This window comes from Phodopus roborovskii, unplaced genomic scaffold, assembly GCF_943737965.1.
Source record: "Phodopus roborovskii unplaced genomic scaffold, PHOROB, whole genome shotgun sequence".
In the NCBI taxonomy this organism is placed as follows: Eukaryota; Metazoa; Chordata; class Mammalia; order Rodentia; family Cricetidae; genus Phodopus; species Phodopus roborovskii.
The window spans coordinates 16,606,602-16,634,525 of NW_026125059.1; the positions used below are offsets into that span (position 1 = coordinate 16,606,602).

Here is a 27,924-nt window from a genome sequence, read left to right on the forward strand (position 1 = left end):
ATTTATTTCAGCATGACCAGATCAGGGTGAGAAGGAAATTAGTCATAACATTCCTACATCCATCTTACTATCTGTAAAAACCATTATAGTAGAGGTATGAGATATACCTGAGAGACAGTTTCACCAACCCTTACCCTTACCTAGAGAAACACAGCAAGGCCCCCAGGTGATCTCCACTATCTCCATTCTGTTTCAGAGATGACTGCATTCAAGTCCAGATTCAAGGCTGATTCCAGGGGCTAGTTGATTAGCAAATGTCTATAGACTTTGTCTCAAAAATATAAAATAAAATAGAGAGCTATTGAGGAAGACATGTCAAATTCTGACCTCTACATACATGTAAATACATGATGTAAATACATGTGCCCATACGTGAACACTTAGGAGGTATATATAAGAGGATCAGTCGTCTTTAGCTATGTACTGAGTTTAAGACCAGCTTGAACTACAGAAAAGCCTACCTCAAAAAAAAAGGGAGGGGGAGGAAGAGGGAAAGTGATAAGGAGGGATAAAGAAGAGAGGAATGGAGAAGACAGTAGAGAAGAGAAGAATAAATCACAGTACCGCCCTTTCCAGGCTCTAGCCTGTGCTCTCAGCATTGGATCACATGTGGACACTGTTTAAAAGCACCATGTAGGGCACACAGTTGATCCATCATGTCCCCTTTCCTATGCTGAGCCAGTCTCCCAGGTGCTGTGTGCATCGATGCAATGATTCTCAGGTGTGACCTGCTTCAGAGAGCAGTTATTAGGCACCTAGGGACTCATTGACTTACCCATATAAATGGTTGGGAAACTCTGAGAAAGCCCAGAGCTGAAAACAGATTGCAGCTGGAGGTTCAAAGCCCTTGGCTTGGGATTTCAGGATTTCACCTGATAGCACACCCCAGATTGGCTCACCCACTTTTCTCTCCTGTTTCCCTCCCTTACCATTTTCTCTTGGAACCATTTCTACAACACATCATTTGACTTGGAGTCAGTCCCTGGAGTAATATGCACTCACACATGTCTTTTTCTGGGAGAGCACAAACTAAAGTGTGCACCTGCCTAGAGTTGGGCAATGTTCACCTGGGAACTGAAGCCTACTCTCCATCTGTTAGCTGAATCAACATCTCAAATAGGTATTGCATCTGTCTGTAGGCATCTGCCCCATATACAGAAAAGGGGCCCTGGATTTGTTAACAATAAAAAGGTGGCTGTCTAAACTCTTTGCTTTGATATCAGAGACAGCTAGGTGACCAAGTGGCCAGGTTTCCCAAAGCCTCTGGAGGATTCCTGTAGTTTCTACCTCCAATGGTGTTTGAGGAAATCATCCTTGGACACAAAAGGTCTGGGGACCTGGTACCAGAGTGGAATGCCATTACCTTCAAAGGGAGGAGTCACTAAAACTGAAATCACACACTCTTGCAGGCATTGTAGCAGCTACTGTAGAGTGAAGGTAAAGTTTGGGCATAACATGGTCTTAGGCTCTCATGAGCCCCAGGGCAAGCCATACAAAAAAAAATGCCCATCTTTTCATTGGAAGACACACAAGTTGGGAAACTGCATGAGTAATTGCATCTTGAGCTATTTTCCATTCTTTTATTAAGACACTAGGATTTTCATATTAAAAAGTCCCTACTACAAACAACCCTGCCTAGTGTATTGCAACCTTCTTCTCAGGGACTGGGGATTATTAGCATTTAGTTATGCATTTATCATTACTAGAGAAATGCAAGCAGTGTGAGCTCGATAGATGTATGTCTAAGAACAGTGAGGACAAAGTTGCTGTAGGAAACAGAAACAACAATGCACATGCTCCTGTGTCTCTCCTCCACCACCTCTCAGTGTGGCACTGTGCTCTTTTCTCTCCCTTGGCTGTGGGGAGGGGCTGCATGCACTGGCAGGCAGATTCATCTGACAAAAAGGCTTATGGCTTTCTGGTGACTCTTGCAGTTTATATCTGAATGGATAAGCTGCAGATGCGGTGGGCCTGTGGGAACTGCTGAATCTGCTTCGGCGCAGTAACTCCAGTCATATGTGTACCATATGTTGACTCCACAGCTTAACCTCCAAAATGCCCTTATTCTCTCCCTCTTTGTGATTTCATATGAGGTGGGACACAAACTAAGCAGTTTAGGGCACCGACTTTAAAATCTGCTCAGGTGGCTCTTTGTGAATCACGTTGGATTGGAGGAAAAGAACATGTTTAAAAGGAACTGAGCTGTGTAGGAGAGCTGCTTTTGCTGAATTGACACTCATAGATCACTAAGTCTCAAGTTTATCCTCATCCCTTCAACCTGATTATTACAGGTCTGCTTGTCAATTTGGTCAAACTTAACAGCCAGATAAGAGATGATGGGACTAAGTCTGTGTAGATGCTATGCTTTCTTCCAACTGCCTTGAACAACCAAATATCCCAAACTCAGCTATGACCTGTTTTCTTGGCTCATCACAGCTACATTCTCATGACAGTCATGGGTAGTACATGAAGCCTCCTTGTCAATCTAGCCTATCACAGAAAAGTAAAGGATACAGAACCCACAGAAAACTCAACTGACCTGGGCTCACAGGGGCTCACAGAGACTAAATAGACAACCAGAGGAGCCTTCATGGGACTGACCTAGGCACTCTATAATTATGTTACAATCGTGTAACTTGGTCTTCTTATGAGACTCCTAACAGTGGGAGTGGGGGCTGTCTCTGACCGTTGCCTACTCTTCTGACCTTGTTCAGCCTTAATAGAAGAGGGAGTACTTGGTCTCACCGCAACTTGATATACCATGGCTGGCAGTATCCACTCTTTGCTGAAGAGAAACAGAGGAGGAGGAGTGGCTGTGAGGAGGGAAGAGGGAAAATGGGGGAGGAACTTGGAGGAGAACAGGGAGGGGAAACTGCCATCAGTATGTAAAAACAATAAATAAATAAATAAATAAATAAATAAATAAGAGAGAGAGACGCTGTAGGAGGAAGGTCCAGCTGTTGAGAATCTCCAAAAACTTTGGGGTCTCAAATGATTAACCAAGGATGCTGAAGGGATGCAATGTAGAGAAAAGTTAGCTAAGAAACCAAGACCGAGGTCTTATATTGTGAACACTGATAAGAACAGCAGAGATAAGGAACAGGTTAGGTCTTAGGAGAAAGCAGGGGCCCTTTCAAATGTGAGGGATATCTGTTGGGCCCTGATCAGGAGGATAGGAAGATTGAATAGAAGCCCCATCACCTAATTCAGTACATAACATCATTAGATTCTATTTTTAAGTTCAGGAGGAAGCCTAAGAGACTATATACTTCCTCTTTCTGTTTCCTTAATGATCAGAGCCCCTTGAATAAAGGACCCTCAGTTAAGTTGTCATTAGCTCTTGTAACAAAAGCGAAGCTTTACTTAGAGCTGTTGTTACATAAGGAAAAATGTAGGTATTATCAATTCCTTGCAATCATCCCTCTACTTCTGTTCATGTTTTCTAGGTTTAGGTCTTAGGAGTTTGTGCTGTTTGGCAGTAATTAAGTTTAGCTGATAAACATAAGAGTTTCATTCAAGAAAGACTCCAGAGATAAGGATGGAGTAAGTTTGAATCAAACGTATGCATAGACTGCCTTCAGCTGGCTTTATGGATATAGAAGGCTCATACATGCACAGTCATGTGGAAACCTTGAGCCTCTATGCATGCTCATAGAGGTCGTTCATATTTCTTTTGGATCCCAAATACTCACCTGCACTTATCTGTGTGTTGCCTTACCTTTTTATTGATTCACTCATTAATCTGTGTGTGCATAATATGTAGTGGGAGTGTCAGAGGGTAACTTCCAGGAGTCAGTTTTCCCCTTCCATCGTTAATGGGTTCCAAAGCTCAAACTCAAGTCAGCAGTCATGCTATCAAGTGCTCTAACCCCCTGAGCCATCTCACAAGCTCTGGACATTACTTTCATTTGGAGTGAGACACTCAGGTGTGGCAGCCCCTCCTTTGGACATTTTGATACTCAACTGCAGTATATGTTTCCTGTAACAATGGCGACATTCACTCCTGTCACTCATATGCACTCTGGGCTGTTAGGCTCTCCTTCAGTGGTGTGCAAAAGGCAACAGTCATGTTTATATCCACCCAAGTGTGTCATGCACCCACATGCATTTCTTCCTTATTTGCATGAGTGAACATCCTTATGTTCAGAGAAAATCAAGGAATATCTGCCCCATCAATGATGCTACACATTCTAAGGAGGAGTTCATTCACAGTCTTTGTTCAACTTGATGAAATAGTCCTGGCTTTGTATCTTAACCAAATCATACTTTGTAATCCAGTGTCCTTAGATGAATAATCTAAGCAGAGGGTTGAAGCCTATGCTACTCTGTTTCTATAAGCATGTGGTATGTTAAGTTTAAACAATGAGCACAATCTACAATCACCTCATTAATTCACGTAAGTGTTTTCATACTTTTGAACAATTGGTCTTCTCTCTTAGACCATGCATCTCAGAATGCAATAGAATCCTCCTAAAAGTTGTCTGCTCAAGAGAAGGACACACTGAGCATTCCAAGGATAAGGGCTTTTTACCCAATTCGCAAGCTTTTGAGTAACTTCCACAAAGAGAATCTATATACTTGGCATATGGTGATATCCAATAAAGGCTGTCATCTCTATGCACACACTGGCACCTCCTTATAGTCTTAGTTGAAGGGGATGATATGAGATTACTTGGCAGACTCTCCTGGGAATCACTGTTTACCCTGATTAGAGTTTCTGCATTCATCCAGATTTGGCTTCATGCTTGCTTTCAACTTTAACTCAATCCACTTTGATTCATTTCAACAAATGTTCATTGATCACTTGCTTAGAGTCAGGCTTGTTCTTGAGCACTGTGTGAATGTGAGTGTGTGTGTGTGTGTGTGTGTGTGTGTGTGTGTGTGTGTGTGTGATGGGGAGAGCATAGAGTGATTCCGAGATACCAAGCCACACTTTTGTCAAGGATACAATCGACCCAGCAAGTCACGTGTCCCATTTTATGCTTTTGTAAAATCAACCAGACAGTGATGAATGAGTTGGGAATAACTCATTCTGGACAGATTTAGACAGGCTTTATGGAATAAATATAAGAAAGACACCAGTATTATTAGAAGTCTTTCATAGGCAGAAGTGTTTAGCACTGGTGGGTGTTTCAAATAGAGGAAGGACAAGCTGGTGATAGAGAGGGTCAGTCATAGGATACTTATATAGTAGGTAGGTGTCTGGAGCAGTTGGGATTAGTGAGAACCATGAGATGATCACCTAAAAGGAAATCAAAAACCAAACATGGAAGACCTCAGCTGCCAGTGTGAGGATTTAGGTTGTATAATTTGGGCAAAAGAGAAACTATGGAAGTGCTTGAAGAGAGATGGTATTATATGATTGGAAGAAAAAGAGATAGATAGAATGATCAAATGAATTGAGGGCAAAAAATTCCAGCTGAGGAGGAAAAGTGCCTGGCCTAAGCATCAGCAGTGGGAAGAAGTAAAGAAGATTGTGACAGGTGTAACACTGCTTAGTCCCAGGCCACAGAGCTTGTTGGTTGGGGTGAAGAGAGAGATATAAGTTGGTGAGAACTGAGAATAAGCCAGATCTAGGATCTTGGCACCTATCAGATGGTGGTAGTATGCTTCAAAGGGGGAAGTAAGCCACCTACAAGGGGCAGCGGTGTTATACAGATCGGTGCTTAAATAGATTTTGGATGTGCCTTGTGTGAACTAGTATTGAGATCTTTTCATGGACATAGATTCCTACAAAGCAGGAATCTGCTTTGGTGTAAATCTGCAAGTGGTGTAAAGGTATTTATTTAATAGACAGAAGTGGTATCACTGTCTGCTCATAGGGGAGTTATACAAGCACAGTGAATGTTGTGGGCATAACTGTCCTCAGAGGAACTCATCTATCTCTTGTCTTTCTTTTCCAGTGTTTACCAGCTAGTTGTCAAGGAGGAGCGTCTTCAGAAGTCCCGGAGAGCAGCTGACATCATTGAGTGTTTCTCTGTGCCTGTGAGCTACCGGAATGCCTCTAACCTTGATTCTCTTCACTACTTTGCTGCTGAGCTGAAGCCCTCCAACCTGCCTGTCACCCAGCCATTCACAGTTGGAGACAACAAGACTTACAATGGCTACTGGAACCCTCCCCTCTCCCCATTGAAGAGCTATAGCATCTACTTCCAGGCACTCAGCAAAGCAAATGGGGTAAGTAGGTCATTACTTGCTTGGTTTGGATTTCTCCCTCCTCAAGTGTGAAATCTGTGAGACTTTACAGAAGAGTTTAATAAACTGAGGCCCATGAGCCAAGTCCAGACCTCATGCCTTTTAAAACTTGAAAATAAGGTTGATGTTTTTATTGTCTGATTTTTATTCAATTTTTGGTTTTTGTTTTATTTTAGTGTCACATTACCTCTTAGTTTGCATATTACTGATGGTTGCTTTGATGCTTAAGAGTAAAGTTGGAGAGTTGCAATAGACACTGTATAGTCACATGGTCTAAAACATTTATTTGTATGTCTTCTATGGAAAATGTTGGTAAACTCACATTGGGGTATGGAAAAATCACATGGCCTGAGTTTTGATTCCTTTATCTGTAGTACTGATACCTATCAGTGTCTGGATGCAGTAGGAATGTGTTTCAGTTCACCGTTGCAATCATTCCTCTTATCATGGCCATGAGTCACCTCCAAAAAAAATTTATCTTAAAAACAAAGTGACTGTTTTTGTCTCAAGTGTTTCCTTGGTCTGGTAGTTGTATCAGTCAACATCATACATTCACAAAGCTGGAAAAATCACAAAGGCCATCCATCAATCACCTTTCCGTTCATCTCCACCCACACCTGCATATAATACACTTCAGTTACCATTACCACATTATGATCAGCATTTATCAGTTCTTAGTTTTGAATGTCTGCAATGGCAGAGAATTTACTTTGCTCATTTGGGAATGGCAATGTGGGGATTGTGACTCCTAAGAAAATTTGTAATATAACTATTTAATATTTCTTTGATGGTAGCTTCTCCCTCGTGTTACTCAATTATACTTTGGAGGGGGGAGTATAGAGGAATACAGTCACCTTTAGGGCATTTATTTCTATTGAATTTTTACCACAAACCACTTACTCGCTCTTAAATTATACCCATCCAGTCATCTTGTCTTCTAATACTTCTTATAAGTTAGTATTTTCCCATTCAGGGTGCTTTCATGGACATATTCCAGGCTTTCATAATTATTCATTGAGCATATGATGACCACTATTGTGTGTGAATCCCTGTGGTTCATATTACAGTTAGTATGTGCCTTCCAAGATATTACAGATATAGGAGGAAGCCTGAAGTATGCCGCATCATGTACTGTCTGTGGAGGTGACAGCTCACTGCAAGTTAAGGAAGGACTGAGACAAAAAGCAAGATTGGTGGCATGTACATAGAACAGTTTAGTCTGTTGGTGGCAATCACTGACTGGTGGGGGGAGCCCTGGACTGAGGAACTAATTAACATTTAGAGTGTCCGCATGCCCATTTAAATTCCACTTGGATATTTCAGTTCTGCACTTATTACTGGTTCAAGCAACACTCCTCACTGAGAATATAAAGGTACAAAGAGAAGCTTCCAGACTGCCTTCCACCTGTCCATCTGTTTCCCACTCTGCACAAAGCCCTCTGATGAATTGAGCATGAAGACATAAACACAGACCAAAGCATCTGGGGGGCCCATCTTGCTTTCAGATCCCTGAATCTCAAGCTGGCCTGGCACAGGTCTCTGATAAGATGTGGTTTTGTCAGATCTCAGCACATAGGAAGAAATATGGTTGTGTTTCCTGTCCTCTGTTGAGGATGAGATGCCTATACCCCATCTCATGTTACCACATGCATACTGCTCAGAGAGCTAATAATGCACCATGACTACTGGAGACTAATTATCCCAGGTGTTTATCTAACCCGAAATTGATTGGCTGTGAAAGGGAAGTCAGGTGACATGAAATGTCTAATCGATGGTTTTCTCCCCAAATATCACAGCATAGCTCCTTCTCTGGAATACATGAGGTTTTGATACATAGAAAGACCAAGTCAGGTACTCAAGCTGCATTTGCCCTAGAGGCAGTTCCAAGAGGAACAAGGCCATGAATTACCTGTGCCTTCCATCCCACATCATCTGCTCTACCATTGTGGAATTATAATTTCTATCCAAGGCATACAGCAGGGAGAGAATTGAATGCATGCTTATGCAAGATTGTCTGAGGGTGCAGTTGGACTCACAAAAACAGAAAGGAAAAGTGTGGGCACTCAGACAGAATTTTTTTTCTGGCAAAGAAGGCCCACATGGCTTAAAATTACTGTCTTTAGTATTAAGTTGTATTGAAAAAAAAATGAGCAAAAAGGTCATAGGAACAGAACAGCTATTTCCACTCTAACAAATCTCTGCCTGGCTCCTTTCCTATTCCGTGTCTCATAGAGGCCAAGAGACCATGCAGTTAAACCAGGAGGGCTTTGGAGAGTGATCAGCCACAACCTCCAACCAGCCACAGTCATTGTTCTTGGGCAGATACATCAGAATGACTGCTCCTTGGTACACAGAGCCACCACCATGCCCTGCTTCTAATAAATCATTCAAAGAACAATTGACTAGCAATGAATCAAAACAAAGAAGCCAAGAATAGAGAAGAATGGAATAAAAGACCCACAATGAGCAGGAAACTAATTAGACACTGCTTTAATGCTAAATAACCATTACAAATACTCTACAAAACAGAAGGTTAATGTAAAAAAAAATTACTTAAAGAGGAGATGCACAATGTAAAAATTAACAATTATGATTTGGGTCCAAAATTCACTGTCATGTTAGCAAGAAACTAAAAATGGGTTGGAGACTGAAATATGTGAGCAAAACTCTCTAATTTTCTCATGTAAAACAAAAGCAAAAAAAAATTAATATAACCACCATTTTACTCTAGATACTGGGGATTTTGAAGTATAGCTTTGAAGCATACAGATGGTCTTCCAATAATAGAAAACGAAATAGTAACAATATACAAAGAAACACAGGAAAAACAAAAGAAATTATAAAGAAACATGAAAATCAGCAACTTGAATGGAGAAAGAAAGCATTAGACTTTGTGATGCAAACGTAAGGTAATGTTATTCCTTCTTAAAAAGAGACAATGGTTTTGATAAAGTAAAAAACAGATCTCTCAGTAAACCTGCATCATTGCAGTATTTAAAGCAAAAGATGGATTAATGTCCTTTGAAACTAAAGCAAACTGGGAAGAAGGCATGGATAGGCACTTGTTAATGAATGGTTGTAGGCCAGACTGAATAATTTACTACCAGCCAATTTGATTCCTCCATATCCTACCTGCAAGCTTTGTTCTGGACAGGGTGAGAGAATTTAGAATCCAGGAATCTCCATTTTGTGGATATTAGGATAGTTTATCAGCTTAGCAGATGATGGTAAATTCATCCTTTAAAGTCAGACTGCCTGCATGTAAAACCCTGGTGGCTGTGTGACTTTAATTAAGCTATTAAACACATTAGATACGGTTGATTAATTAAAAGAACATCTATCAAGCACACACTATTTGTCACAAAGGCAAAAAATAGTTCTGGAAATCTGCAGTGAGCAGACAAAATGCTGCCTGCATAATGTTTACATTCTAAAGGGGAAGAAACCAAAATAAATAAGGAAAATAACTTACCAAGTGACAAAGTACTGGTTTTAGGAGTGTGGATTCATTCATCAAGTGCTGACTGGGGATAAAGACAATTTGTAAGTCTTGTAGGGATATATGAGTGGAGTATGTTTTCCCAGACCCATGCATGCTATAGAAAATTCGAGCATGCAATACATAAGATTTTTCAGAGCCTCTTTGGGTATTTGCATGAAATTTAAGTTGTCCTCTAGTATTTAAGTGGAAATTTTGCCTGATTAATGATCTTGTGTTTACCTCTTGATGTGTTCTTAATAAAAGTCATTTAAATTTATGTCACCATAGTCATAATTTCCATTTGTTGTAGATTGAGAGTTGTGGTTTTAAGCCATTTCATTATGGAATGTCATCACTAGGCTTCTTATGAAGCAATCCATATTGTAACCATATGTTTTAAATATAGCTATGATACTTTAGAGTTGGATAGAATTTGAAGTGTCATATAATCTAGACCAGAAGAAGAGAAGAAGAAGGAAATATCCAATGAAGCTTTCTCAGCAGGGTGTCCCCATGATTACTGCAATTCTATGGAATGAAAGTTGGTTGATTCCTTTCATGGTGCAGGAAAATGATTAGAACATTTTTTTCTTACACAACGACCAGTTATTTCTTCCTATCTCTTATCTCCTAATCACTTTGATTGCCTTGAACAAATCAAATCTTTTTCTGTCAACCTTTCAGAGGAGGTAATGCCTAGCATCCACTACCCAACCTTGGCCTTGGAATGTAGCATGCAGCTCCCCTGACCCTTACATCTCTTTCATCACAGTTTCTTTATTATCTGACGTTAGGCATCTCTCTTCCAAAGACTTATTTAAAAGAGAGTTCCCAAACCAATACAATGTCTCAATACATTTTAATTACATCTATCTTGAACATTTCCTAAAATATTATCATATATTTCAAGATATACTTCTTACTTTGAAGCCTTGATACAGACTGAATCTCTCTTTTACTCTCTGTACATTCTTGATTTTAGGCTTAGGTTTCAATGTCCAATTCTCTAAGAACAGCTCAGTCAGATCACCTAGAAGCCCACACAAGTATTAACAGGTTAGCATCTTCATTTATTTTATAATGCTGGATAATTTAAATTTACATATGTTTTGTATATTGCATGCCTTTCTAGGTACACTGAGAACACCAAGATTGAAGAACTCGGTCTCAGCTTTTGTTGCTATGAGGCTGCTTTTTCTGTCTTAGTCAGTTGTTCTTATTTTGGGGGGATTTTGTTTGGACTTTTGTTCTGTATTTCCTGTGCTATGTTCAATTGTAAATCTAGAGTAGGCACTCAAAGTCATTTAATTAGTTGATTAATTAGTACAGTATGAATTATTTCATAATATAACTGAGTCTCAGTTTCCTCATTTATGGGTTGAGCTGGTAATTCATGCTTAATAGTCACTATAGTCAGAATTTCCATTTGTTGTAGACTGAGATTTGTGGTTCTAAGCCATTTCGCCATAGATGAACCCTAAAAGACCTTCCTTCCACTCTGGTAGTTAAACTTTCCACCCAGGTGTCTCATTTCCCAAGCTCTGGGATCCTGGTCAGCCTTGATTTCCTCCAGACCCTCCTAACACCCAGAGTAGCTATCTCAGTGATAAACAGCTGATGGGTAACAGTATCATTGTTCCTTTCTTTCTCAGAACTAGTGCTGCTGGATCCCTGGTTCTCTGCATCCCCACCACCATTATCCATGATTGTGAAGTAGAAAGGACCGTAATTAAGGGTTGGATGCAAACAAATGCGGCAAATTCATGCAAATATCTATTAGAAGCCATGTTGTGTTGGGCGAAGTCTGTGTGCTTGTTCTGTTTACTTAGGGAAACTCTTTCCTTGCCATATCCTTTCTGTCATGGAGGGTGCATTTAACCTGGGTGATGCCTCTGCAGAACGCTGAGCTAAATAAGAGAAGCAGGAGGCAAGAGAGTACTTGTTCTCTTTTTCTTCCTCTTCCAGCACTTGAACTCAATTGCCTCTTGAGAGCAGTGGGAAGCCAGATGCTATGTTGAATGGATCACCATGTTTGTGGTATAATCACATAATAATAGTTAGGATCATCTAGGTAGGGCTGGGTTAGGGGGCAAGTCTATACCTCTGAATGAATTGGAAGAGATTATATTTAGCTGTATCCAAGCACTGTGAAAAGAATGTTAGCACCTGGATGTGTTTTTGAGACTTGGTGGGGTAGAAAGCACTGACTGTTGAACGTCAGATAGATTTGGCTTTGAATTATGGTTCTTTTTAACTGTTTGAAGATATATTGTATGATTAATGACCTACACCTCAAAATTTTGGTGGAGAGGAAATGATGCAGTGTACATTTAAAGCATCATTTTGCATCAGAGTTGTATTGCTTATTCTTTCCCCTTTTGCTGTTTTTTCTCTCCTGAGGGAGGGATGGGTACAACATCCTTCCCAGTCTATCCTGTAACCTCCATATACAAGCACATCCCTTCATAACTCGAGGCAACTCCTGAATTCTTACCTACATCCAGCCACTTCTCTGACTAATGATCTGTTCCAGATTTCCTTCCTACTTCATCTTCTTTCTTGGCCCATGGTTTCCAGCCTGACATCTAACCCATTGAATAGTTTAGTTAGTTTTGTTTGTTTTCCACCTCATATTCTGATTCCTTTGTTAGTGATTATCAAAATGCCATATACAAAAATCTCAGATGGACCATTGTATGAGCAAGACCTGAGTTCATGTAGGTTAGAGTTGATCACTAAGATGTCCATATGGCAGAGTGTTGAATGCCCTAATTAGACTGTTTATATAAAAAAATCTGTGTTATTAAGATAAACTCTTAGTTCTATAATACTGAGCAATACAATTTCAGTGGATTACCAGAAAATATACTTTATAGTTCTGCTTCTTATCTAAAATGAGCCAGCAATGGGTTAGAAAAGGGCTCAATGGCTAAGAGCAGTGGCTGCTATTGTGTAGGACCTATGATCAGTCCCATGCTCTCACAAGGTTCCACACAGCCATCTGTAACATTAGTTACAGGGGAAGTGATACCCTCTTCTGACTTCCATGGGCATTGTTCACATGTGTTACCCATACATTTGTGCAAGGAAACATACATATAAAATGAAAATAAGTAATTCTTTGAAAATGTGTCATCAGAAGGGATGTGCTTCTCACAGGCACTCAGGGGCTCAAAATGATGGGTTTTTATCCAAATCCAATTTTCAAGTTAGAGAGAGATGTGGTGAATAGGCATTACCTCTAGAAGTTTCCACAACAAACACATAGCACTTTGAAGAGCAGAAGGCTAATCACGTGATCACACATAACTTCAAAAGGAATGAGCCAGTATCTGTTTAGTATGTGATGCAAAGGAGAACCAGAGTAAGTGAGGTTATCCGTAGTGACTCTTATACATCCCAATAATGTCTAAGCTTTGCCTACAGATAGATCCTTATATACCCAGGGCCACTCTTATAGCAGCTGGCTTGAGACATTAACTAAGATGATTGCACCTCTACCATGTCCTCACTAGGCCTCCAAAAGTAGCTCTGTGTCTGTGATTGGATGGATAGTTGCGTGGGGATGGATGGATGGATGGATAGATGGATGGATGGATGGATGGATGGATGGATGGATGGATGGATGGATGACTGCCAGAATATTCCATGGAGTCTCACCTTTAATGATTTCATCCTGTGAAGAAATCTTGGCTGCAGTATTTCCCCCATCCTCCTTGGAGATCTGGTAAAGGGATATCTGGTCATCACTGTGCATTGTCCTTCTATGAAAAGTAGTAGTTCTTCCCAATGTTGTCTTCTAGCACCACTGAGGGGCCTTGGGAAACTGTTGGTGATCTGCCCCACCCACCAGTGCCTGAGCAAAGAAACAGAGAGAACACTTGAACTAAAGACCCCATAATAATCCTTTTGCTGACACATTGTCATATTCCAATATCAGCAACATATTTCTGGTTTTTATTAACTCTGCAGCAGCCCTTTGGAAGATGGGTACCCAACTGAACATTTGGAATCTAGATTTATTGCAGCAAATTGGAAATCATCCATCTGATAAGTGCCCCTACCTGGAACATGTCTGTCTTTAGAATCAAAGCTTCATTCCCAGTTTGTCTTCCCATGTCTTCTACTAGATCTGAGTGGATTCTGTTTACCGGGACTCCCTCTACCCTCTCAGGCATCTCTACCTCCAAGACTCCCTTCTGTCTTTTGATTTTTATCATATGCAACTTCAGTTAGTGCCCTTTTGGGGGCTCCAACATCTCTCCTCAGGTAAGAAGAAAATTCCCCTAGTGTCACCTTGTACAAATATCAAGATGAGTTCTCCCAGGTTGCCAATTTATTTCCACATTCACTTACAGTTCGTACAGATTTTATTATCATCATATGAGGCCTGAGGGAGCAAGAACATTTTCTTTCCCATGCAAATATACTTTAAATTCATTTGGAGACTGAGATGAAGGTTACCCAAATGTTGACAGCTGATAATCTTGTCATCTGTGCCTCCAGGCTTCAATACTCAAACCCAACATCCAATACATCTTATGGAAATTTCATGTAGTAAGGTCTATATTTCCATGGCTGTCCTCCAAAGTATGAGAAGTGGGAAGACCTGTCTAATTGCCCCTTAATAATTAAAAGGTAGGAAAACTTTGGACTTGGAGAAATGAATTCCTGCAGTTAAGAATGCAAATTGAATAAAAGTTGTACAAAAATACAAACTTGGTTGTAGCATTTATTATCTACATTAGTGAGAATTTAAATGTCAAAGCTGAGTATTCTCATCTGTCAGACTGGATGAGATGTACCCTCCACAGCTCATAAGGTCCATGAAAGAAGTAACCAACAGGTGGTAATTATTTGTGAATATTTAAGGACCTTTTATATCAAGATACAGGTACCAATTTGAAAATATAAATATTCAGTATATGCATAGGTTGTGTTGATTCAGAATGTATCCATATAAAATAAATGTTTTAGGGCTATCAAGATGGCTCAGTGGGTAATAATGCCTGCCATTGAGCCTGATCACCTGGGTGCAATCCACAGGATGCACAAAATAAAATAAATTAAAATGTACACAGATATTTTATATGTGTGTATATATACATGTATGTATATAAAAATGAGTATATATATGTGTGTGTTCATATTTTTAGAAACTTTAAGTTAGCTTAGAAATCTTATAATAGAAGAAAGTTTTTGAGTCAGAAGTATAGTGTAGACATTAATAAATCATCTCTACCACTTGAGCTCATGAGAAACCAGGGCAAAGAGGATTATGTAGCAGGCTTGTATAGTTCCTCTTAGAAAATAAGGATGCATGTTTCTATAAAATACATTAAGGGAATTTGATGTGAATGTCTATATGAGAGACCTGGAGTAAACACTGGCTGGTATCATAAGACTTTTTCCCTCAAACACTCAATTAGTCTTTTCTATGTCAATTCTATGAAGTCTGAGGTTACAGTATTAGAATTTAATGGAGCCATTTGCACTCAAAGATTCTGTTTCTTGTGCTATAAAATTGTATTAATTCTACTAATTAATGCTATTAAATAAGATTAATGGATTTTCATGTTCGTCTCTTTTCAGCATTTTTGATGAGCATTCTAAGCATGAGCTTGCATAGCTTTCCCACAATTGACTATGTGACCTTAGGAAATGACATATGTCTTGTGTAGAAACTATTGATGTTGCAAGGCTCAGCTCTATGAGAATGTTTGTAGATCTTAAACAAGATACATAAAGAATGGTGCTGATGCTTGGCATACAATGGCTTACTGTCAGACATAATTATTAGGCTGCCACAGATGTCATGTGAGGGACAGAGGGTAGGGGGGCACTAAGAAAAGACTACACAAAATCTGTGGGAACATTCAGTTTTAAATTCATCATCAAATTGGAATAGATTATGGGCATGATGCAGGAGAAGCGTATTCAGGAAGAATAAACAAAACCAGGTGGGGCCAGAATGTGCAAAGACATCAGTACATCAGGCTCAAGAAAAAACAAGAAGGGAGATTGCAAAGGAAAGATGGTTTGCTGTTTATAGGGACTAACGGAGACTGGGGAAAAAAATCTCCTGAAGGCCCTTCCGGAGGCTGAACATTCTATATCATGGCTCTCACCTTTGCAAACTCAAAACTTCATTTATTAGGTGACAGAGTAAAGAGATTGAAATGAAACAAACCCATAAGAGAATAGAGAAAACAACAGTGTTTCTTTCTTTCTTTCTTTCAAAATTCTGTTTATTATTTGAGAATTTCATGCAGTATACTTTTATCATATTCTTTCCATTCCCTAGCTCCTCCCAGATTATGTCCTTCCCTTCCCACCCAAATTCACATTCCTTCTATTTAAAAAGGAAGAAAAAGAAACACAGGTAGAAGGAAGGGACAGAAACCCATGAAGACCATCTTTTGGCTACTTATTCCTGCCCTGGATGTGGTTTATATACCCAGGGTCATTCCTTTGAAACAAAAATTGGTTTTCCCTCTCTCAGCAAGTATAGAATGCAGTAACTTCTTGTCTGAAGGAGGCACTTTGTTTCTACTTTCCTCCTCTGTGCTATGATTTTTGTTCAGCTAGAACTTCTGCAAGTTTTATGCATGCCGTCACAGTCTCCATGAGTTCACATGTGCATCTGCCCTGTTGTACCTGGAAGACATTTTCTTCAAGTTGCCCAAAAACTCTGGCTCTTTCAACCACACCTTCTTCCATATAAATTATTAACTCCAGAGTTATGCCAGAGCAACCCCAAATCCCTCAATTTCTACATGGTGTGGGTTTTTGTGTTAATTATCATCTATTGCAAGAATCAGCTTCATGCCTGGCCATGGTGGCTCATACCTTTAACCCCAACATTTGGGAGGCAGAGGCAGGCAGATTTTAAGACCACTCTGGTCTACAAGAGTTAGTTTCAGGACAGCCTCCAAAACCATAGAGAAACCCTGTCTCAAAAAAACCCAGCTTCCCTGATGAGGGTTGAATGATGCACTGATCTATGGGTATAGGAGCATGTCATTGGGAGTCATTTTATTGCTATGTTCACTTAGCAGGTTTTTTTTTTTTTAACGATCTGTTGTTCTAACCTCTCTAAATTTCATCCTCAGCCTCTCTTTACTCAGTGACATTCAGGTTGCCCATGGCTTTTCCACTCCCTTTCCATGTACAGTCATTACCAAATCCTGTTTCTACTTTACTTTAATTTCTCTGTAATCCCTGTCTTCCCAACTCTAATACCACCATTGCATCAGATATCCTTACATCTCAACTGGAAAATTAACAAATACCTATTTATTTTTATTCCTGCAACCATGTTTTCTTACCTCAGAAACATCCTCCAACCACAACAGGTACAAGGTAAATGCTGTAAGTATCTTCATTTCACATGAGCAAGACAAGACTGAAAAATCATGCATTCCAGAATCAAGACTGAGCTGTTGTTTTGACATGGCCACTTACAAAACTTCAGGATGTCCTCTGCATTTAGTGTTCTCTTCACTCTAAGTCTCCACTCCACAAAGTGGCTTTGTAGAGAAAAGGTGCTGAACCAAAGTCAACAAGAATCCCTTAAAATTGCCCCACATCCCCCATGCCATACTTTTTTTCTCTTTTTCCTAGTAGACATGGCTAGGCTTGCTCAGCTGTGCTGTCTTAAAACACTTGCTGGCCATGCAGTTAACATCCAAAACTAATGAGAAACTGTACTAATAACAATTATCATGATAAATTGCCTTTTGATCACTTCTGTCACCTGAGAATTTCAAAGACTTTCCAAATATCAATTAGTAATTCCAGCTCCCTAGACTGTCTTCAGAGAGGAGGGATCATTAAGGTCAAGCGGGTGTGCAGGGAATCATGAGGGGCAGCTCCAGCTTAACCTGCTTCAGCTCTAGGGGTCTCTGGTTCTTGAAGGGAAGCTTAAGGCCTTCTCCATGACATGACAATTAGGCGATAAATTTTACAAACAGTACATAACCCCAAGTTCCTATTGCTGAGGAATGGGAACATGAACTGTAGCCTCAGAAGGCAGATTATAGATTGCCCAGTTCCCTTCTTGTGGGAGAAAAACAATCAGATGAAAACTGTGACTTCATTCCAGCTTCTCCCAACCTCCACTCTGCACACACACTACTCTTGAGAGTGCTTTTTTCTTTGTCTTATAAAGGCCCAGCCGTGTAAGGGGAATTTGATGGTGATGACAATGGTCCAAGAGCCATTTACTAAGGGCTTTCTTTGAGTCAGTGAGTGATAAATGAGATACAGCCCTGTCCTCAGGGAGCTCACAGTTCAGTAAGAAGACAGCCATGAAAACAAATGTGTGCAATAAACTGTTCCAGGAATCCCAGCATCAGAAGGTCCAGTATGTGGCTTAGAGGTAGATGGGAATAACCATGGAAGAGCAGCATTTTGAGTTGACTGTTGAAGCTTAAGTGGCTGTTTCCAGGGCAGGAAATGGGTTGGGAGAAGGTATGCCATATACTTCAGTATATGAACCAAAATCCAAAGATGAAAGGACTCCCTGCTACCTTTGTGAATATTTACTGAGATTTTCTGTGAGACTTGGAGAGAAGCCAAGGGACAAAGCCTAAACAGTGGGGGCCTGAGGACAACATGGTTCATTGTGGGATCAGAGTAAGATCTGTGTATCTTAGACGGAAGGCCAAGAAGGAGCTGGAGAAGACAGTGGTGTTGCCTGTGTAGGGCAGGGAAAGTGGACTGGAAGTGTTGGGATTCTGTCTGGGAACCCATTGAGAATTTTAAACAGAATGGTGGTGCTTAGATAATCCTTCACTCTCACATGTGAACATGTAAGTTATGGTATTTTAAAATTATGAACAACACTGTAATTGACAAACATGGGCACACCTATACCATCACACACAAAGATTATGTTTCTCAAATAAATTGTGTGTGTGTGTGTGTGTGTGTGTGTGTGTGTGTGTGTGTGTGTGTGTGTGTGGTGTTGGAAGAATATCTTCAAAGTAAGTTGCCAGGAAATAGATGGTCAGTTCCAATGTTCGAATGATGACTGCTGTGTATTTCTGGTACTTACTGCCAAATTTCCTTCCTTGTCAGCTGAATCTGTTCCTGTTTTCCTTTTTCTATCTATCTCTATCTCTCTATCTCTTCCTTTTTCTCTCTTTCTGAATATGAGCCTGTTAATGAGATAATAAACAGAATTCTTCATGGTCTCTGCTTCAGTTCCTGCCTCCAGGTCCCTGCCTTGACCTCTTCATTTGGCCTCCCTGGACGACAGTCTGTAACCTTTAAGCTGAATAAACCCTCTCCCCTGCAGGTCAAATTTTACTAACATGCTTATTAGAGTGACAGAGGAAAACTATAACACATGTCTAAGTTTAATGTTGGTGTCCAGTGTCTTTCTCAATCACTTTCCACGGTATTTATCGAGGCAGTGAGAACACAGAGCTTGCTGACTTGGGCTAGTCTAGCTAAGAATCCCTTGTTCTCTTCTCAGGCACTGGGATTACCAGTGATCTGATACACTTGGCTGGTTTTTATACTGGTTCTAGAGATATGGACATCAGTCATCATGCTTATAGAATAAATATTTTAACAACTGAGTCATCTCTCTGTCTGCAAGTGCCATTTTCCCCATCATCCTATAGGACTGTTTTTGGCAGTCTTGTCAAAAGTTCACCTGGACTAATTTTCATGTATACCAAATTTTATATTAAAAAATGTTTCTTAATATAGCACTAACTTGCCTTCTTTTTACTACTACAAGTTAAATTGATGTAATCTGTATCTGAGACATTTTTAAATACTTTCTGAGTTGCTTGTTTATATCGTCTGCCCAGTTTCAGAGTGTTTTACACCTTCTCTCAATCAGTTTCCAAGTTATTTATACATCACAGATATGAACTCTTTCCTCTGGGTGATATTGCAAGTTTCTCAGTTTGTTATTCATCTTTTGACTTGACTTAAAGTGTTTTTGTCACAACAAATAAAATGCAGTCCAATGCAGCATTTTGGTTTGTAGTATAGCATTCAACATGGAGCCATAGTTAAAAATCCTTTCCTATCCAGACACAAATGACTCACCTGTGGTTGCTTCTAAGCCTTATGTAGATTTTTGTTAATGTTTAAATTTCTAATGACTGGTGCTTATTTGGGGGCACAATGAAAGTAATACATTAGTTACTTTTCTCATTATTGTTACCAAAGATCTGACAAAACAAACAAACAAACAAAAACAGATGAAGGGAAGAAATATTTATTTGGGCTTATAAGTTAACAGGATATAGTACATGATGGAAAATAATGGTGGTGGGGGTGGCTAAAAACATCTGTCCACATTGTAGCCTCCATTAAAAACCAGAGTTTCTGTTTTCTGTAATGGTCTCCACCTGTTGCAAAGAGAAGTTTCCTTCATGGGGCAAATATTTAGAAAATGACAGCAATCAGAATGTATAGTTGTGGAGCGCAGTCCCAATGGCTACATCTACAAAACACTCCACTCCTAAGGCTCAGAGGGCATTGTTAAAGAGAACACAGAAAGATTTTAAGAGCCAGAGGATAAGGGAGTTTGCTATAAGATTATATTTGCTAGAAATATCAGATGCTACACACATAAATTCTTCTTAGCAGCATGAGCTGAACAAGGACACATCAATAAACATGCCAACGTGAAATGAGAAAAGCCCACAAGCACTCGTCACTACATAAAGAACTATGGACAACTACGATAGACTGAAAGCCTATCCTAATGTTTCTAAATACTCTGCCAATGTATTTTCATAGTGATCCCAGAGTACTGTGTCAGCCATTTTGGTCTTTGGTCAGTTGAGTTGGTTTCTGTATGGGGTGACAGGTAACAGTCAAGGTTCAGCTTTTACATAGACAATATTCTCAACACTATTCATTGAAATAACAGCCATCTATCTCTACAATGCATTGTTTGGGTGAGTTTGTCTGGACTGAGGTGGTTGCAGCAGCTATGTTTATTTCTAGGATTAATTCTGTTCATTAAGCTATGCATTGATTTTGATTTTTGTGCCAGTACCATGTTGTTTTGGTAATGAGTCTTCTATAGTATGACTTCAAATTCAGTGTTGTGAGGCCTCCAGCTTTCTCGTTTTCCTTGGATTATTTTGGTCATTTGATTATTTTTCACCTCCACGTGAACATTAAGAGTTCCCCCTGATTTGTGAAGACTGGATTTTGGTTTTGGGTCTTTTTCTATTTTTTTAAATGAGAATTACATTGACTCTTAATTGCTGTGAGTAATAAAGACAGTTTAAACCCATAAAGATAGAAGAAGAACATAGAAAGTCTGGTTTTTCTTTTTTCTTTTTTTTTTTTTTTTGTTTCTTCAATTTCACCTGATTTGTTACAGCCACTGTAGATTTCTTAGACTTCCATGGCTAAATATTTTTGTGTGTTTTTAAAGTGCTTTCTAAGGTGACTGCCTTTTTGTATTTGTGTCCTTCTTTCTCAGCAAGCTAGTGACCAATTTAGAAGATGTTCCAAGTTTGTGTGTGTACTTTGTGTCTCTCCTCCTCACCTACCTAATCTTTGTATTATTTCTAGTAGTCTCTTGCAAATGAATAATTTGACATTTCCTCTTTTCATTTGTATGCCTTATATTTCATCCATCTGATTTCTCTAGCTAAAACTCCTAGTGAAATATTGAATGGGGTGATGAAGACAAGCCCAGACATATAATCCTAAACAAATAAAGCAAGATTACAAATTCAAGACTTGAGTTAGCTACAGTGGGAGTTTAAAACCAGTTTGGTCAATTAAAAAAAAAATCTGCCACAAATTTGTGAAAGGTGAAAAAAAAGAGAAGGTAATGTAGCTCTGTGGTAAAGTATTTGCCTAGCTTATCAGGGGCCCAGTTTCAACCCACAGTACTTGAAAAGAATGAAATATAATGAGAATATATACTCTTTAATTATTCAGTACCTTAGAGGAAATGCATTGTTCTTTGTGCTCACAAAGTCTGATATTGCTTGTGAGTTTATTATATTTAGATTTTATTATGTTCAAGAACCAAATTCATTTTCTCTTTTTTTATTTAAATTTGAAATAAGCTTGTTTTACATGTCAATTCCAGTTCCCTCTCCCTCCCTTCCTCCCCTGCATCCACCCCATCCCCCATCCCATACCCTTTCAGTTCCCGGGGCCTGTGAGGCCTTCCATGGGGGAAAGTCTGTCATGTCATTTGGAGCAGGGACTAGGCCTGCTAGGCTGAGTTAATATCCCTCTATGTGGAATGGGTTCCCAAAGTCCATTCGTATAACTAGGGATAAATACTGATCCACTACCAAAGGCCCCAAAGATTGCCCAGACCTCCTAACTGGTCTGGATTAGTCCTTTGCTAGTTTCCCAGCTATCTGTCTGGAGTCCATGAGCTCCCTTTGTTCAGGTCAGCTTTTCTGATGGTTTCTCCATGCTGGTCTTGACCTCTTTGCTCATCACTCCTCCCTGTCTGCTTTTCAGTTTCAGGAGGTCCCATTTATTAATTGTTGATCTCAGTGTCTGTGCTACTGTTGTTACGTTCAGAAAGCAGGCTCCTGTACCAATTCGTTAAGCATACCACCCACTTTCTCTTCTAAGAGGTTCAATGTGGCTGGATTTATGTTGACGTCTTTGATCCATTTTGACATAAGTTTTGTGCATAGCAATAGAGATGGATCTATCTGCAGTCTTCTACATGCCAGCATCTAGTTATGCCAGCACCATTTGTTGAAGATGTTTTTTTTTTTTTTTTTTCTGTTGTATAATTTTCCTTTTTGTAAAAAAAAAAAAAAAAAAATCAGGTATTCATAGGTGTGTGGGTTAATATTAGGGTTTTCAATTGGTCTACCTGTCTGTTTTTTGTGCCAATACCAAGCTATTTTCAGGGCTATAGCTCTATAATAGAGCTTGAAGTCAGGCATGGTGATGCCTCTGGAAGTTCCTTTATTGTGTAGGGTTGTTTTGGCTATCCTGGGTCTTTAGTCTTTCCATATAAAGTTGAGAATTGTTCTTTCAAGGTCTGTGAAGAATTGTGGTGCAATTTTGATGGGGATTGCATTGAATCTGTAGATTGCATTTGGCAAGATTGCCATTTTTACTAAGTTGATTGTACCTATCCAAGACCATGGGAGATCTGTCCATTTTCTGGTATCTTCTTTAATTTCTTTCTTTAAAGGCTCAAAGTTCTTATTATATACATCTTACACTTGTTTTGTTAGCGTTACCCCAAGATGTTTTATGTTGTTTGTAGCCATTGTAAAGGGTGATGTTTCTCTGATTTCTTTCTAAGCCCCTTTATCGTATGTATATAGTAGGGCTGCTGTTTTTTGGTTTTTTTTTTTTTTTTTTTTTAGGTAATCTTGTATCCTGCCACTTTGCTCACTTACATAAACTGTAATATCATCTGCAAATAGTGACAGTGTGACTTCTTCCTTTCCAGTTTGTATCTCCTTTATCTTCTTTTGTTTTCTTGTTGCTCTAGCTAGAACTTCAAGTAAAATATTGAAGAGATATGGAGAGACTGGACAGCCTTGTCTTGTTCCTGATTTTAGAGGAATCACTTTGAATTTCTCTCCATTTAGTTTGATGTGGGCTGTTGGTTTGCTGTATATTGCTTTTATTATGTATAGTTATGTTCCTGTTAATCCCTGATCTCTCCAAGATCTTTATCATGAAGGTGTGTTGGATTTTGTCAAAGGCTGTTTCAGCATCAGTTAGATGATCATGTGGTTTTTCTTTTCCAGTTTGTTTATAAGGTGGGTTACATTGATGGATTTTTGTATGTTTGTTGAAACATGCCTGAATCCTTGGAATAAAGCCTACTTGGTCATGGTGGATTATTTCTCTGATGTGTTCTTGGATTCGATTTGCCAGTATTTTATTAAGTAGTTTTGCATCAATGTTCATGAAGGATATTGGTCTGTAGTTTTCTTTTTTAGTTGTGTTTTTGTGTGGCTTCAGTACCAAGGTAAATGTAGCCCCGTAAATAGAGTTTGGCAATGATGCTTTTGCTTCTATTGTGTGGATGAGTTTCTGGTAGAATTCCGAATTGAAACCATCTGGCCCTGTTTTTTTTTTTTTGTTTGTTTGTTTGTTTGTTTTTGCTTGTTTTTGTTGCGGGGGGTCATTGTTGTAGGGAGACTTTTGATGACCATTTCTATTTCATTAGGGGTTATACGTGTATTTAAATTGCTTATCTGTTCTTGATTTAATTTTGATAAATAATACCTATCCAGAAAATTGTCCATTTCCTTTAAATTTTCAAATTTTGTTGAGTACAGGTTTTCAAAGTCTGACATGAAGATTATCTGGATTTCCTCAGTGTCCATTGTTAAGTCTTCCTTTTCATTTCTGATTTTGTTAATTTGTATGTTCTATGTCTGCCTTATGCTTAGTTTGGATAAGTTTTGTTTTTCTTGTTGATTTTCTCTAAGAACCAACTCCTTGTTACACTGATTCTTTGTATCATTTTCCTAGTTTCTACTTTATTGATTTCAGCCCTCAATTTGATTATTTCCAAACATCTACTCCTCCAGGGTGAGCTGGCTTATTTTTGTCTTAGAGTTTTCTGTTATGCTGTTAATTCTCTGTTGTGACTCTTTTCCAGTTTCTTCATGTGAGTACTTAGTGCTATGAATTTTCCTCTTAGCACTGCTTTCAAAGTGTCCCATAAGTCTTCATTGTCATCGAATTCTAGGAAGTCTTTAATTTCTTTCTTTATTTCTTCCTTGACCCAGGAATGGTGCAATTACACATTGTTCAATTTTCATGAGTTTGTTGGTTTTCTCCAATTTGTATTTTTGAATTCTAACTTTAAAGCATGTTGGTCTGATAAGATACAGGGGGTTATTCCAATTTTTTTTTTTGTACCTATTGAGATTTGCTATTTGCCAAGTGTGTGATTGATTTTAGAGAAGGTTCTGTGTGGCACTGAGAAGAAAGTATATTCTTTTGTGTTTGGATGGAATGCTCTATAAATGTCTGTTAAACACAACAAAACTGGGTCATACCTTCTCTTAGGTACTTTGTTTCTTTGTTAAGTTTCTGCCTGGAGGTCCTGTCTAGTGTTGAGAGTGGGGTGTGAAAATCTCCCACTATAAGTGTATGAGTTTTCATATGTGATTTGAGTTTTAGTGATGTTTCTTTTACAAATATGGTGCCTTTGTATTTGAGGCATATATATTCAGAACTGAAACTTCATCTTGATGGATTTCTCCTGTGATGAATAAGAAATGACCTTCTTTATTTCTTTTGATTGATTTTAGTTCAAAGTCTAATTTGTTAAATATTAGAATTGTTATACCTGCTTGTTCCTTGGGTCCATTTGATTGGAAAATATTTTCCCAACCCTTAATTCTGAGGTAATGTCTGTCTTTGAAGTAGAGGTGTTTTTCTTGTATTCAGCAGAAGGATGGCTTCTGTCTTCGTATCCATTCTCTTTAGCCTGTGTCTTTTTATAGTCAAGTTAAGACCATTAATATTAAGGGATATTAATGGCCATTGGTTGCTAATTCTTGTTTGTTTTGGATTAGTGGTGGTATTGTGTGTGGATTTCCCCCCATGTTTCTTTTGGCTGTTGGAGAAGTGGGATTATCTATTGCCTATGTTGCTGTAGGTGTAGTTAACTTCCTTGGGTTGGAGTTTTCCTTCCAGAACTTTCTGTAGGGCTGGATTAGTTGATATGTATTGTTTAAATCTGGTGTTATCATGGAATATCTTGATTTCTCCATCTATAGTGATTGAAAACTTTACTGGGTATAGTAGTCTGGGCTGGCATCCATGGTCTCTTATTGTTGGTAGAATCTCTATCCAAGATCTTCTGGCCTTCAGAGTGTCCATGGAGAAGTCAAGTATAATTCTGATAGGTTAGCCTTTATATGTTATTTGGCTTTTTTCCTTTGCTGCTCTTAATATTCTTTCTTTATTCTGTATGTTTGATATTTTGATTATTATGTGGTGAGGGAACGTTTTTGTGGGCCACTCTATTTGGTGTTCTGTAAGCTTCTTTTTTAAATAATTATTTTTCTTATTTTACATATCGATTCTGGTTCCCTCTCCCCCACATTCTCCCATGCCCCCTGACACCCTCCCATCCCATTCTCCACCAACTCACCAAGGATTGTGAGGCCTTCTAGGAGGGATCATCAAAATCTGTCAAGTTATTTGGGGTAGAGTCTAGTCCTTCTCTCCTGTCTCTGGGTTAAGGGAGTATCCTTCCAAGGGGAATGTGCTCCCAAAGTCCTTTGGTGTATCAGATACATTCTAGTTCCATATCAGAGGTCCCATAGACTGCTCAGGCCTTCTAACTGAGACCCTTGTTCAGGGGGTCTGGATCTGTCCTATGCTGATTTCCCAGCTATCAATCTGGGGTACATGATTCTGTAGGTCACCTGTCTCTGTAGGTTTCTCCAGCCTGGTCTTGACCACTTTGCTTATCACTCCTTCCTCTCTGTAACTGGATTCCAGGAGTTCAGCTCAGTGTTTAGCTCTGGGTGTCTGCTTCTGTTTCCATCAGCTACTAGATGAGAGTTCTAGGATAGCATATAAGTCTGTTGTTCTGTAAGCTTCTTGTACTTTCATTTGCATGTCATTCTTTAGGTTGGGAAAGTTTTCTTCCATGATTTTGTTGAATATGTTTTCTGCACCTTTGAGGTGGGTTTCTTCACCTTCTTCTATACCTATTATAGAAGGTTTGGCCTTTTCATGGTGTCCCATATTTTGTGGATATTTTGTGTTAGGGATTTGTTGGACTTTAGATTTTTCTTTGGTCAATGAATCTGTTTCTCCTAGTGTATCTTCAATGCCTGAGATTCTCTCTTCCATCTCTTGTATTCTGTTGGCTATGCTTGCATCCACACTTCCTGATCATTTGTTTATCTTTCTATTTCCAGAATTCCCTCAGACTGTGGGTTTTTTTTTTTTCCTTTTGGGGGGAGTTGCCTTTATTTCAGCTTTCAAGTCTTTTACTGTTTGAATTGATTCTTCTATTTTTTTTTTTTTTTTTTTTGTCTTTTCTTCCATTTCTTGAATTCTTTGTTTCTTTCTTTCTTCCATTTATTTAAGGGATTTTCTCATTACCTCTTTGAGGGTCTCTATCTTTATCATATGTGTTTTTAGGATAGTTCTCTTCTGCTTCATCTGTGTGGAGATGTTCAGGTCTTGTTGGTGTGGAGGCCCTAGACTCCCATGGCGTCATATTGATCTTTATGTTGTCGACTATATTCTTATACTATCCTCTACCCATCCCTTCTTTCAGTGCATACTGGTGGGGTCTCTCTCTCTCCTGGTGGGTACAGGATGAAGGTTTTCTTTTGGTGGGTGCAAACAGGTCCAATACTGAAATGGCTCTTCTCTTCCAGAAGGTGAATGCAGGACTAGGACATTTGTAAATCCTGGGTGGGCTGGTCTGCTGGGACAGGTTTCCCTTGCATAGTCTTCAGACTTCAGGAGGTCCAAGCAGGGCAAGAAAGGCTGGCCTGAAGTAGGCCCACACTTGCCTCCTCCCGTGTGTGGAGATGGGACTAGGAACCTGGCAGACTCTTCTGGGATGGGTTCCCCCATGTGCAGTTAAAGAGCCAAATTCTATACCTAAGTTTTAGGGATTTTGTGACAAAAGAATGTTGAATTTCTCAAATATCTTTAGCTTGTACATTTAGTTTTGTGTCTTTGAGATGAACATAGAATGCTTTGTCCTTGTCAGTATTGTTGTGGTGTATCTCATTTGTATGTCTGAACCATCCTTGCATTCATAGAATAATCCCAATTTAAAGTTGGAGGCCATCATTTTCAATTGCTATTGGATTCAATTGAATACTGTTTTGTTGAAAATGTTTTACTCTGGGTTCATTCAAGATATTGATGAATGATTTTCTTTATGCTTTTCTCTTTCTTTTGTTGTGTTCTTGCTTGTAGGATAATCAAAATCAAAATAAGAAAAGAAGCATCAACATTAAACTACATTGCAGATCATTTTGGCCAATAACTGCACAACATGCATTATTTTTATTATCTCACAGGAATCATTTGATATTTGATATTTTCTCCCTACTCCCTAAATAATTTTTGACTTAATAGTTTTTTTTTTTTTTTCCTGCTTGGTCTTCCATTGAATATTACCTAATTAACTACCCCAGAGTTCTATATATTCATTCAGTATATAGACTCAGGCTTATTTTATTTCCAATAATCTCTTGGATTATTATATACCTGTCCAGAGGTTTTAGCTTTATTTCATTTTTATAGTCATTGTTTTATTTTCG

At 39.0% G+C, this 27,924-nt stretch overlaps 1 protein-coding gene across 1 annotated transcript in view; it reads left to right on the top strand.

The window, feature by feature from the left end:
• Ptprt (protein tyrosine phosphatase receptor type T) overlaps positions 1-27,924 on the top strand; it is a 1,080,054-nt gene that overhangs the window by 846,766 nt on the left and 205,364 nt on the right. The window contains exon 12 of the mRNA XM_051187222.1: positions 5,904-6,177. Coding sequence (XP_051043179.1) covers positions 5,904-6,177 — 274 coding nt within the window. The remainder of the gene's footprint in view (positions 1-5,903; positions 6,178-27,924) is intronic.